This window comes from Pagrus major, chromosome 2 (assembly GCF_040436345.1).
Source record: "Pagrus major chromosome 2, Pma_NU_1.0".
Classification (NCBI taxonomy): domain Eukaryota; kingdom Metazoa; phylum Chordata; class Actinopteri; order Spariformes; family Sparidae; genus Pagrus; species Pagrus major.
The window spans coordinates 16833291-16846745 of NC_133216.1; the positions used below are offsets into that span (position 1 = coordinate 16833291).

A 13455-nucleotide genomic window follows, 5' to 3' on the forward strand; every position below is an offset into this window, starting at 1 on the left:
AGAATGAATTCAGTCTTTCTGTGTCATTACGACATACTGAGGAAATTCAAATTTCATAATGAAAACAGGCACACACCCTACAGTCTGTACATGTATGAAGTATTTTGTTGTTACATGTACGGTCACACTGAGAACAAAGAGTGAAACTCTCCTGACTGAACACATGGCTCCGCTTAGTGTTTTAACAGTGAAACGCTGTTTTTACGGGAATGACTTTCCTTTGAATTTGAGTCATCAGGCTGGTGTGAGGAGGAGGGCTTTGAGCAGGCTCCTGTAGAGGCAGCGAGCTATAACTGCAGAGTTAAGACGTGTTTTTAATTAGCAGCACCAGGATCAGCACATTCTGTGTCTGCTACACTAATTTCCTGTAAGAATCCATAAACTGCTGCTCGGAGGGTTTACTGTTAATTTAAGCCACTTGGCAAACTAACAATTTGAATTGATTTCTGGTGGGCGGTGGCGCTGAACATTGAGAGAAAGTGTGACTGGGTTGGCTGAGAGTAACAGGAGCAAAAACTCATTACAGTTCTTTATTTCCTTATTTACACAAATGTTATGTATATAAAATAGACAAAAACATATGCTTACTTGGAAGAACAGCCTATTCAAAGAGCAAACTGCATGAAACGACATAAACTTGCATAAACTCCAAACTCCTGCTGGATTTGAAATCTCATTGGACATATGATGCATCAGTAAACTGGAGGCTGGCGTGTAAGTAGTTCAGGAGAGAGGAGAAAGGAGAGAGAGTGGGTCACTGGTCTACACCATCACTCATTGGCTGTTGTGGGATCTAGGGAGGACATAGAGACTCCTATCTCCTCAATGTCAATCAAACAGCTGCCATCTCAGGTTCTAGCTGGTGTAGAGGGATAATGGTGTCTGCCAAATATGTTACTGAAATGGATCAAGTGGAAATCTGGTCAGTTTTTGTTGGAGGTCGATGCACTACTGAAACACTCACACACTTTGTACATGCTAGTTTGTTAGCTTGTTTGTTCGTTTGTTGATCGTACCTGGCTGATGTGGTTTTATCTTGAAATGGTTTGCATGAATAGAATCACGAGTCTAAGCCATCTCACAAAGTATTGCATGACTATATGGTTAAATTGAGGCGTTAGCCTATTGCTAGGCTGTGATTTTATTGTTTGGTGAACTAGCAGGACGACCGCATAGCTTAACAGGTTCAAACAACTCAAACTTGTGCTCAGAGATAACTGACTGTGCTGTAAATTTCTACATGCAACATTCACTCAATGTGTTCACAAAGAGATTGAGTATTTAACGCCACAGAAGGTGTAAATCTTGTAAATTGTTTTTCCTTTATGCACTTTTTTTCCAAGGGCATCGCTTTTTGTGTTGAACAGTGGTGGGGACATACCACTGGAAAGGAAACAAACCTAATTCTGTAATGTCATTTGTTAGTTAACATTTCTTGGTGCAAGCAATTTGTGTAGCGAATATTCATCTAAAAATGCTTTTAAAAAAATGTGTCATGTCCTCAGCAGCTCAAGTGGAAATGACACCTATGCTTTGTTCTGTTTCATTGTTTTATTCTACTTTAAAAAATCTGAATATTTGTTTATACATTTTCTGTGTGTGTAGTGTGGAGGGTGCTTCAACTGCATTTCATTGTGCAATCCTGTATCTTATAATGGCAATAAAGCTGAACCTTGAACCCAAAAATAAATGAAATGTGACTAGAAGCAGCTGCAAAAGGCATAGTTAGCTGTTAATAAGTGGGTAGTTAACTGCTGATAAATGCATAATAAAGTGTGTAATAATCTTACGAAGCAACAAAAAAAGCTTAGTAAAGGTTTAATAATGACATAAAAGGATTTATTACCATTCTTAAGGAGTCTTTAAACTGTTAACTGAAAAACAAAGCAGCAACGTAGCATCATAACCATGTTTATGACGCTACAATAAATGTAGTCTTATTAATGTTAATAAGCATCTTACAAGGAGTTATTACCAGCTAACTTAACGCTTATTACAGTGACTTTAATATAAAGTGGTATCAAAAATGGAATATATATAAATATAATTGTTTGTTATAACATTTATCGCTGTCGTGCAAAGTTTATGTGATTTCTGCTCAAAGAACAGAAAGACGAAAACATGGAAAGCTGATGTGATGAGGTTCAGGGTTCAATCATCGTCACCACGAGCTCCATTAAGAAAAACTTGTATGTTGAAGTAAACATGTATGTAACGCTGTGATCCTACCCTCTCACTGAAGTTACATAGTGCAGAACAAGTGATGGCGGCGTGGCTGAGACAGAGACACCATTCACCCTATTACAAGACACTGTACCATCAACATGATTTTTATCTTAAGGTAAAAAAGTGACATAATGTTGATTGAAGGATTTCTCTTCCCTGTTGGCTTTGATGAAGATCATGTTATATGATAGTTGGAGCCATAATACAGTTTTCTGTTGTTGTTGTTGTCTGACTCTGAAGACAGGGTGGAGCAGTGATTCAGGAATGTGTACAGCTAAGCTCCAAGTGATGAGAATCAGGTGTGTGAACGGGAAGCAAACAGTCTTCTGATTACGTCAGTGTGGCAGCGTGCTTCAAGTTGAATTTGAAGACCTACTGAATATACCTTGTAGTAAGATGGTTTTCTAACCCACTGGTAAGTTTTTATAAACAAACTCTGTAGCTGTGCAACCAGTGAACAAGGCAAGAGACGAGACAGAGTAAAGGAGACATGTTTATTATTTAAACTATCACTTAAATAAAAAAGTGCATAGAAAATAAACATGATTAGAAACTTTTCTTTTTACACTTATGTACAACTTTGTTTCCTAATTATACATTCAACCAAGTAGTTTGTGGTTCATTTTCACTGTGGTGGTTTTCCTTCATTTCGTTGATGTGTATTGAAAGAACACTGTTAAAACGGGAGAAAATGTGACTGTTGAACTCACGGATACCGTTATTACACAGAGCGGGAGGAATATTGATAAGACAAAGGTATATTCAAGGCATAAGAAACAAGCCTGTTCACGATCCATTATCCCTCTTTTTGCACGTCCCACCGTCCGCTCCCTCTGTGACACCACATCCCATCATAGGCTGATAACTTCTATACACAAGAAACAATTAGAATATTACAAATACATGTTACGTACTCGTCCGACCTCTCCCAAACCTTGACTTGTAAAAGAACAATTCAGGGTGGATGTTGCACAAAATAAATAAATAAAATGTTTTCAACATCAGCATTATGACTTTCTATAAAAACAGTACATGATAAGTACAACCAAAGCTTCGGAGGAGAGAGAGATGGTCGGGGAGACATGAGAGGTTTCCAAAATGAAACAAAGAAACAAAAAAAAAAAAACAAAACGCCATTTTGGTGGGATCTTTAAAACTCCTGGTCAGTCTCCCACAAACCAAACTCTTAATTTATACCACATCAAGTAAGCCGTCTAAAAAGTCCCTCTTAAAAAACGTACAAAGAAGAAACGGAAAAACATTCACTACAACAACCAGGGCGGGGGGAGGGGAGGGGGAGGGGTAAAACAACAAAATGGCTGACCTCAAGAAGTTCACAACCACATTAATACAGTTACATTTCTCATCACATAAAAACCGTTTTCCTTTCCAGAAAGAAAATAAAAAGAAAAACTGCAGTGCTCCTTGCTGGTGAAGGAACACTCACAGGCACAGCAAAATTGGTACTGGATATCAATATACAAAAGAATGATGCACGTTAGTTTCATCTGATAGTACTGTAACACAAAACCATTATAGAGTACATTGAAACATTGCTATTAACCATTATAAATCTGCTGTTTTGCTACTGTAACTAAGTTTGTCTGTCCATTCCATATATTGTATAGATACTAAAGTACAAGAAATTACTATGCATGTTTCCGTATAATATTGTTATGTATTTATACTATAATTACAGATAATGACGGAGAAGGGCCACTGGTGTGGCGTGGTAAAATGAAGTCCAAAGAAACAACAGAGACCATTTCCTTATTGTATATCTGCTGTGAAATAAACGAGTTATTGTTCACTGAACCCTGTGACCCTGAAAACTTAGAAGTGTATCGAGTCGTAGACAGAGCCCTTGGCATCAGTAAACGTGTTATCACCGATGCTAGCGTGAAGTGTTGAGCTAGTTGTCCTACAGACAGAAATGCCACCTGCTGTTCACACTTCAGTATAAGTATTCCCAGTGCTGAAACTGCCGCTGCCCAGTTTGAGGTCTTATCTACATGTCTTCCAAATCTACCAGGGTTGTTGACACAAAAACTGAAAACAAAACGTAGCTGACAGAGTATCGACATCATCGCGAGTCTGATGATGCGGAGGAGGAATATACATTCATTGTTGACCTTAGCAGCAGAACCCAGCGAGCCCGACGTAGGTGCAGCTGTACGACCGCGGGGCTGGCCTGAGAAGCACGGCCCAGGTTCGTACACGCTGCACCTTCAGGAAGGAAAGGGCCGCCGGAGTGGTCCCTGCCTTCACTTAGTTGCAGAAAAAGAGTCAAGTGCACTTTGCTAGAGCCTCAAACGCCACTTCCAGGAGTCATCAAGACCAATCCAAGATGAGCAGTTTTTGATAACGGGGCCCAACGCACAAACTCACAGAAGTGTTCTCAGTGAATGTGTGTGCTTTCAGCAGTGGAGTTACATTGTCTGTCTGGAGAAGGAGTGGAGATTTCCTATGTCTATTCAGTGCCTGTGTCGCAGCTAAAGTGCAAACCGTGTGTGGGTCATGTTCGTAGGAGAAACTGCTAACGGCCTTTAGGTGACGACGAAGTCAGCATGAACGGCGGACGACAATAAATTAATCAAAAGGGACAGAAACAACGTAATTGACTTGAGTAACGCTGTGGAACCAGTCAGTCGATAAACAGTCTGATTGAATATTCGGTCCAGGACATGAAGGCTTGTAAGAGAGAGGAGGCATACTCATTCACAACTAAGGCAAACCACGAGGAGACTGAATAAAACAATAAAAGGGATTTTCCAAATAAACGTATGATGAACGCTGTTGGGAGCATTAAAATAAAGGCACCTCTTTATTATAAACCAAGTCTGCAGAGGGACAAACAGTTTAAACTGATGGGATTGTTGTTGGCCAAAAGCTCCTGTCGACTCACGACGAGACAAACCGAATCACTGTGATACGACCTGCAAGTGGACTTGATCCTCGGTGTGATGTGGTGTGGAGACAATAAGGCTGGAGAGAGGAGATATCTGCTATGGATCAACAATCTAAACTCTCTCAAGTGCATAATAATAGTTCACATGACAGCCATACTGCCAGCTAGAACTGGAACAATGAAAAAACCATCAGCTCTGACCAAATGGCCTGGGATAGATAAAAGAGCTACTGGTGGACTGAACGAAAAGGGGACCAAGCCACAGACCAGTGTCAGTCTTTGGAATCAAAGAAAACATTCAGGCTACAAATTAAAAAAAAAAGAAAAGAAAAGAAAAAAAATTACGACAAAAAACAACTTTGAAAAGGCAGCGGAATACAAAACATAGAGACCAAGCATTAGTGTTTGTAAACCTCTATTTCCTACAAAAATGGCAATAAAATAAATACGATTTTTTAAAAATATAAATACCATCAAGTGCTATTCACTAGTGAGTGCTTTTTTAGCAAGTCTTTTTTGTAGAAAAATATACATTATTTACATTTGTTTTTTTAAAAGCAAGCATGATATTTCCCTGTCCATAATAAAAAGACAGATAACAGACAAGACTTTAAAAGACAAATAAAAAAAGACATTTTCCATGGTTATCACAACAGGCCAAGAAGAAAACAAGCTGTGTGAAAATTCAATTCAAGGGCGGGAGGTTTGGTTCTCTTTGCTGCTGCAGTTTGGAAAGTGATTCAAAAGTCTGAGCTTATTAAGGTTTGATAATGACAACAGCATGCAACATGCCTGTCTGTCTGTCTGTCTGTCTGTTTCTGTAAGATCCATGGCTGTTTCTGGACCACAGCTCCAAAAATCAATTATAAATATGTCTACTAAAGCACATCAGTAAGGTTCTCCAGTCCCTTGGCTGTCAGTCCACCAGAATCTCTAGCTGCCTCGCTCTCTCAGGCCAGAGGCTTCATCCCATCAATAAACACGTCTACATAGCTACCAAGCTGTTAGACTACAAGTCAGTTTAAGTACAACGGATGGTATCAACCTCAGATATCACCCTGAACGGCCAAAAATAACCCTTTTTTTTATTTTTAAACAAATCTACATTTCTACTCCCCTCGTCTCTTTTCTCTCCCTCTGGCTCCCCCTAGTGTTTCCACCTGTACAGCTCTTATCAGGCTGCTATACACAAGCAACCCCATATTTACAGTGATACAAGCTTTTTTTTGTTTTAAAAAAAAGCCTGTTTATAGGGGAAGGGTCCACTAAATCACGACGACTCTGAAGGCATCAGGGCACATTCAGACAGGGAGATGTGCATCGATAACAGCTGACACTGAGATAAAAAGAAAAAAAAAAGAAATTCTAACAAGGTTTTAATTTTCCTTTCCAGTAAAATTACTCTTCCAAGTCCCTTCAACAAATTGCACTTTGGTGTAAAATGGAACCAAGTTCTTTGATTTTTTTTTTCTTCTATGTTCACATCTCAGCATTAGTGGACCATTACATATTTCTAGAAAATTAAGGAGGATGGGCCAATGTAAAAAAAATTATGACGGGGAAACTGTATCATCCAAATGTAAATTAAAGTTAACGTTGCAATGTTGTGAAGGCTCAAACTGTTCCATAACTCACCTCTGAAGGTGAAACTCCCCGTGCCAAATGTAAATGAGACAAAAGGAGGCACAATATGTTGGAATTTCTACAAATGGCCCCTCCTCCGCTGTGTTCTGCCAACACCAGCAGCAGAAACACTGACAGAGCTTGCGCCCTGTTGGCAGCTGTGATCCTACGTGGACCGGACCCAGAAAATAAAGCCAGTGTCCTCAGAGCATTGTGACACCGCTGCTCAACAGACCTGCAGTCCTCTTTAAAATGTTTACATGTCAGTTGAGGAACTTGCGACACTTCTTTGCGCTGCAGTTGCAGGGCAGCTTGTTGCTGGCGTCCTCAATAGGGAACTTGTAATCGTAGGTGAGCTCCTCGCCGCAGTAGATGCGCCGAGTGGCAAAGATGACAATGTGCTTCTGGCCGTCCACAGTGATGACCCGAGAGTAGCAGTTGGGCTCGCAGGAGTGGTTGATGAAGCGGGCAGCGTTGCCGTGCATCGTGGCATCTACCACCTCGTAGTCATCGATGCGAAACATGTAACAACCAATCCCCTTTGAGGAAAGAAAAGACAGATTGATGAGTCAAGTTGATCTAATGCTTTCTTGCGTATGATGTCACCTGTTCCATTGCTATGGTGCAAACTGAAAATGGAGGGCAGGAAGTGATTTATGATACACAGTCATACATGGATACACAAGGTTGCTTGGTGACACACAGGAAGCACGATCACAAACTCTAAAATCCTGTGGTTTTTCTTTTACAGTTGCCCAAACCTCAGTCTGCCGTTGGGAGGGGCGGATTTGGATAATGGTCATTTGTGCTAATATGTAGCAAACTGTTTCATAACTGTGTGACATTAACATTTTGTTTTGTGTTTGTCTTTGCTGGAGTTTCTACCTGTAATTGAACAACAATATGTAGCAGCGATAACGAACGCACACACACAAGCAACCTGTAAAGTTTAAACCCAAGAGTTCATTCCCAGGACCTCACCTTTCCATCATAATACTTCTCCCTCTTGTCGGTGAGCACAGACCGAATGACGTTTCCAGAGTATTCAATGACCATCTCTCCAGCATCAATGGTTTTCTTGCAGAACAGACCTCGACCATGAATGGGAGACCTGCGCACAGATACAGTTTTTAAACTCTTTCTTAATTTTAATCAAAACTTTTCTTTAATTTCTTGAGCTGGAAGTGTTCAGTTTATTTTGACAAACAATAAATTGAAAAAGAAAGAGAATGAAAGTGAATAAACTTAATCATGGGCAACCACAGCAGTCGACAGATCTCATCATTAAAAACAACCAAGGTAAGTGCGAAGAAAGAAATTCAATGGCTAATGTCTGCACGTATTTAAGTCCAACTTTTCATCATCCTTGATGATCTGTAAATGACAGTGATCTAACCTGTAGACTCCGACAGTTTCCTTCGAGGTGGCCTTGAGCTGTTTGAATCTCACAGTCAGTGGAAGCTCCATGGAGGCACGCCTGCAACAACGGCATGAAAAAAAAAGAAGAAATGTTATGGTTTCTCTATAACAAAAGAAGAAGATAGGGTAAGAAATGCACTGATTGACCGGCCAGGGACCAGAATCAGCCGGTTCTAGGCATGACAAGCCAGTCAGTGAAGCAGCACAAAGAATATATTTATTGTGAATAAATAAAAGGGATTTTGTGTGAGCTGTAACTGACCTGGCAGTCCTGAGCTGCCCTTCATCATCATCGTCTTCTTGCGGCCTGTACTCAGGAGGCTGGCGGTGTTTTGAGGCCAGGAAATTGAACATGTCAAATACAGACCTCCTGGAGGGCAAACAGATGGAACAGACAGCAGTGAGAAACACACAAGATCCTCAACAGGTACAGTTACAAGTTCAATTATAACCAACCCAACACCCTATGGAGGTGTGTGTGTGTGTGTGTGTGGGTCCATTCCTAACCTGTGGCTGATCTCTGCCCTGGCTGTTCCGTGGGGGTTGATGGGAGGTTCATCGGTTTCCTCTGGTTTGTGGAAGCGGAAACGGTAGCTCCGACAGTGTCTGGAGCCGTAAAGCTGCTCCAGCAGGAAGACCACCGCCTCGTGGACGATTCCCAGCATCCTCAATCCGTTCACACCTGGGTGGAGCAAAGAAACACTGTGAATCATCTGTATTGTCCATTCAAAAGATCAAGATAAACAATATGAAACAAATTCTAAAAATACAACAACATATCTATTCTTCTTTGTTTCCTTGATGTAGTCAGAATGAGGGCTCACCTTCAAAAGAGAGCTCTTTGAGTCGTGCATTGGAGCGAGCTTCCTGCACCTTGTCAGTCAGAGATTTCCAAGCCTCTGTAGAAGAACAGACAGTTCAGTAATTATGAAGACTGGATCTTAAATGTTTTCACACACATATTATATGTTCTAATTACACTGATTTATTAGCTCTGTCAAGAATTATTGAATGCAGTAAATCTCATGCATTTTGTACAAACGGCAATGATTTCAGGTACAAATTACACCTATATAAACCTTAAGAACACGTGTTGTTTGACCTTTTGCATAAGGCTAATTGGCATAGGCACATAAATAAAACAAAGGAAGTTGTTTTCTCTCACCTTCAATACTCTCACAGCGGATGTGAAAGCCGTCCTCACTGCAGATTTCAAAGATGATGCCCTTCTTGGGTTTGCTATCCAAGCCGGTGTCTCTGCTGTTGCCATCCTGGTCGGGTGGTGATGCCACAGGAAGAGAGCCCACTCCCCCAGCTGCAGATGCTTTGTCTTTCCCCACTATTTTCCCCGATAAAACAGGACCTTCAGATGTCTTCTTCTTCCCAAGGATGCTGGAAAAGATTTGAGACAAGCATTAGAACTCCATCATAAGGTCAATATGAAAATAGGCACCTAGCATGGAGGACTCCTCACCTCTTGTTGGTTGCCTTGTCGGTGGGCTTGCCAGTGTCCATGGGTTCGGGGGAGCTCAGCTCTCTGAAACTGCGAGCAAAGAAGATGAGAGAGGTTCAAAATATATTTATGCAAAGTACTTTGCGAACACTTTTGGAGTCAGATTAAGTCGGATGATCAAAATCTACGTTTCAGGCATGGAAATTGCAGTATTTAATGTCCTCCTACTTTAAAGGGACAATATGTAAGAATTGTCCACCTGTTGAATCCATACTACAAGCCATCAGGGGGCAGCATATCACCAGAGTCAGTAAATATCTTTGCAACAATACATAGAGCTCCTTACACCAAAACTGTTAATTCTTCACATTCTGTTGATAAGTTTCGCTCATGTAATAATTACATTTGTGTTTTAATGGTACAAATGGAGAAATCACAGGCTATTTCAATACTGGCTATAATGTAGAAGGCACTTAAAATAAAAATAAAAAGATTGTGTGAGATCTTTCATGTCTCTGCATCTGAACCAGATTTTACTATACTGCACTGCAACTAAAAACATACTTTTGTACATTAATTTATTATAGAGAAGGATCCAGAATAAAGAATACAGCATACACTCACAATCCTTGTACTCATTGTCAATGCATTTGAGAGGCCTATTGCTAATTATTTGCATGTATTCACGTCAAAAGGAATCAACAGAAAACACAATATCGATAAACCTCAAGCAAATTAAGTGTCTCATCGTCTTACCTTGGGTTTAGTCGTCCTGCAGGGTTGCCATGATGCTCCTCTGCCTGAGACGCCTTGAGCTTCTTCCCGCTGCTTAAGTCTGTACTCTGCCTGCTCCTCTTCGTTTTCTGTTTGCCTTTTTCTGCAGCTGCGTTGGACAGCCGCTGTTCTGATGATCTGGAAACGGGAGTCGTTCGACTGCTCTGGGAGTGTGCGGCGGTATGGGTGAACACCCCAACAACACGTCCCTTGGCGGGGTTTAGAGGGTTGGCTGCGGCGGCAGTTAAAGTAACAGTGGTGTTTGGAGCAGAGTCCACAGTATGGGCTCTGTTAATGGCCTGAGACTGATGCTGTAAGTGGACATTACTGCCTTCTGTGTCTCCTTGCTGGCTGACAGCCATGCTGATAGTCTGTTGGGAGGGCAGGACGCAGATGCTGCTAGCTATAGACGTCTGCACAGAGGAGCCAAGCTGTGACATCAGAGGGGCTCCTCCTGCTGACTGAAGGACCATTGGCTGATCTGACAGGCCTAAACCATGTGGACTGGCTTTAAACAGGAGGTTGCTAATTGACCCTGTGATCTCAGTAGAGCTGAGGACAGGGGTGGAGAGGGAGACTGATCCTGGTGCAAGAAGGCCAGTAGCAGTACAAGTTGGCACAGACACAACATTCAACACTGACTGACTGGGGTTGAGACCAGAGACTGTGCAAGGAAGAAGGTGCGCAGAGGAATCATGACTCAGGATACCAGGCTGGGCAGTACCAGAAATCCTCTGCTGAAGGAGAGTAGTAGGATCCAAGTACATAACACCTCCTGGTTTTGGTCTCTTGATAATGTTTGGGACCTTGCGCTGAGAAGAGGAGAGGGTGCTTAACTCAACAAGGCCTCCAGGTTGGCCAGGGATGCTCGCAGTAATCTGAGGGGAAGATAGGTTGATGAGGGTCATGTTGGGAGGGCCCACTTCAGACGGGGCCAGGGTGGGCTGGCTGCGGGAGCGGGCCAACTTTTTGCCTTTTCTTGGCTGAAGACGAGAGATGGGCCTCTTTTTGCCGTGAGCCGAGGCGAGTACAGTCGGGGAAGAAGTGAGGGAGGAGGGACTGGACACAATGGCGACACTGTGACCCAGCTCGTGAGGTCGACCAGCCTCTGAGACCAGAATTTGGGGCTGGTCGTGGGGCTGAGAAGGCAACCCGATGAGAAGCCCTGAGGTGGTGCTGGGGATTCCTGTCTGGAAGCCGGTCTGTGTGGTTCCTGCGAACGTGTGAATCTGGGAAGGGTGAGGCATGGTGCCCAGGACTTTGCCGCCAGCAGGAAATATTGGCTGGGCTGTGGATAACCCAGTACTTAACCCAGTGGTAAGAGTCATAGAGCTCAGCACAGCTTGAGAGCTAGTATCCATCACTCCTGTGGCACTAATTTTTTGGGTGACACCGTTAGGGACTGTCTGTAGGACATAGAGAGGCTGGAACTGCTGGTTGACCACGATGAGCTTGTCAGGGCCTGGTTTGATGACTGCTGGGCTCGAAACCTGAGCCTGGGATGGTCCTGGGCCAGGAACTGGACTGGGGCTGCCTGCAGCTGCAGCAGATGCTGGGAGGTACTTCTGAGGCAGGGAGGGAGAACTTGGCATACCAGGGGTACCAGAACTCCTGGGACCATCCTGGTTACCTGGAGGTTCAACCACTTGGCCGATGGCAGGGCTAGGAATGAACTGCTCAGGAGTCATGTGACCTTCTGTGACCTGCGTGTCCCTGTTTCCCAAAGCTGTAGCATCATGCTGATTCTCTGATGGCGACACGCCTGGACCCGCTCTTTTCTTGTCCCCACTCTTCTCTCCAGTGATCGTCTCTGGGTCAGAGGTCAAGCCCAGCATGGTGCGGTCTGAGGTATCGGAGATAAGACTCCCAGCAGTGTGGTTCTGACTGGTGCTGACAGTCGGGCTGCGTGTGGTCAGGACAGAGAGGTCAGACGGCAGCTCCAAAGGAAGATATGGCTCCTCTACAGATATGGAGCTATTCACACTGCTCTCCACTACTCCTCCACTCTCAGCACTTGGCAGCGGCTGGGAAAAGTCATCAAACAGAATGTCTTTACGGCGGTTGACATCCACATAGCCCTCATCCAGGAGCAGCTCCGAGGAGGACGGCTCCGACTGCTGACCCAGAGCCTGCATTGACATGGAAGGTGTGTTGAGGACAAACTCCATGATGTCTGATGGCAAAATGTTCCCACAGTCATCACTGTTGTTGTTGTCCGAGTCTGATTTTAGCAGGTCCGTGCTGAGCGACAGCTGGGCCTCAAGAGGATCCTGACCCTGACTCTGCGGCTGGGACTTGACCCCGCCTCCTAAAGGAAGACAGTTTTCTTTCTGGTTCTTTCTTCCTTCGCGCGTGTTGCCGCTCACTGCACCACCACTGCTGTCAGCCTCCTTGCTTGAGTCATGGGTATCGGGTTTCTCCGTGTGCCTTTCTCTGCCCCTTCTCTTGGGATTGCTCTTATGTGGGGTGGAAGAGGAGGTGGCTGTAGTGGTTGTGGTGCTGGTGGTGCAGATGCTGGTGTCACTCTCTGAGCCGTCATCAACGCCATCAAGCTGGCCGATTCGCTGCTTGCCTAAAGTCCTGTTGTACATAAAAAGACAATGTGTCAGATTATAAAATACATTTTAGTCCATTATTTTATTAGATCAAATAATTGTTGACATGGCATCATCTTTACAATATGCCTTTATTTTTAAATTGGCCTGGAACATTTGTGCCACTTTGTCTGTTCAAGCACAGCTCCTCCAAAATATTCAAACAGAGCTAGCAACAGACAGGTAATGGCAAGCAGCCAAGAACACTAGTCGACGAGTCGAGAGACAAACAGACTATCTCACTCAGCAGTCCGCTAACTAAGCTTTCACTTAGGTAAGCTTTTTCACAATTTTTGGCTGAAAAAATGTGCATACAGGCTGAAATTCAACCACAGTGCTCTGTTTGGAGATGCAGCGCCTTAAAACAGCAGTGAGCAACAAAATGTATGAATAATACCTGTAAGTTGTTGAACGATGAGTAAAGGAAATGTTAGCGGCTAAGATAATGCAATGTAAAA

General features: G+C 43.2%; 1 protein-coding gene across 1 annotated transcript in view; it reads right to left on the reverse strand.

Annotated features, from left to right (window-relative positions):
- Window positions 1-2706: 2706 nt before the first annotated feature.
- The window catches only part of kmt2a (lysine (K)-specific methyltransferase 2A), a 44045-nt gene continuing 33296 nt past the window's right edge, over window positions 2707-13455 (reverse strand). The window contains exons 26-34 of the mRNA XM_073481369.1: window positions 10386-12983; window positions 9651-9719; window positions 9342-9568; window positions 9001-9075; window positions 8684-8858; window positions 8439-8546; window positions 8154-8234; window positions 7739-7868; window positions 2707-7296 (exon numbers count right to left, since the gene is read on the reverse strand). Coding sequence (XP_073337470.1) covers window positions 7021-7296; window positions 7739-7868; window positions 8154-8234; window positions 8439-8546; window positions 8684-8858; window positions 9001-9075; window positions 9342-9568; window positions 9651-9719; window positions 10386-12983 — 3739 coding nt within the window. The 3' untranslated portion in view covers window positions 2707-7020. The remainder of the gene's footprint in view (window positions 7297-7738; window positions 7869-8153; window positions 8235-8438; window positions 8547-8683; window positions 8859-9000; window positions 9076-9341; window positions 9569-9650; window positions 9720-10385; window positions 12984-13455) is intronic.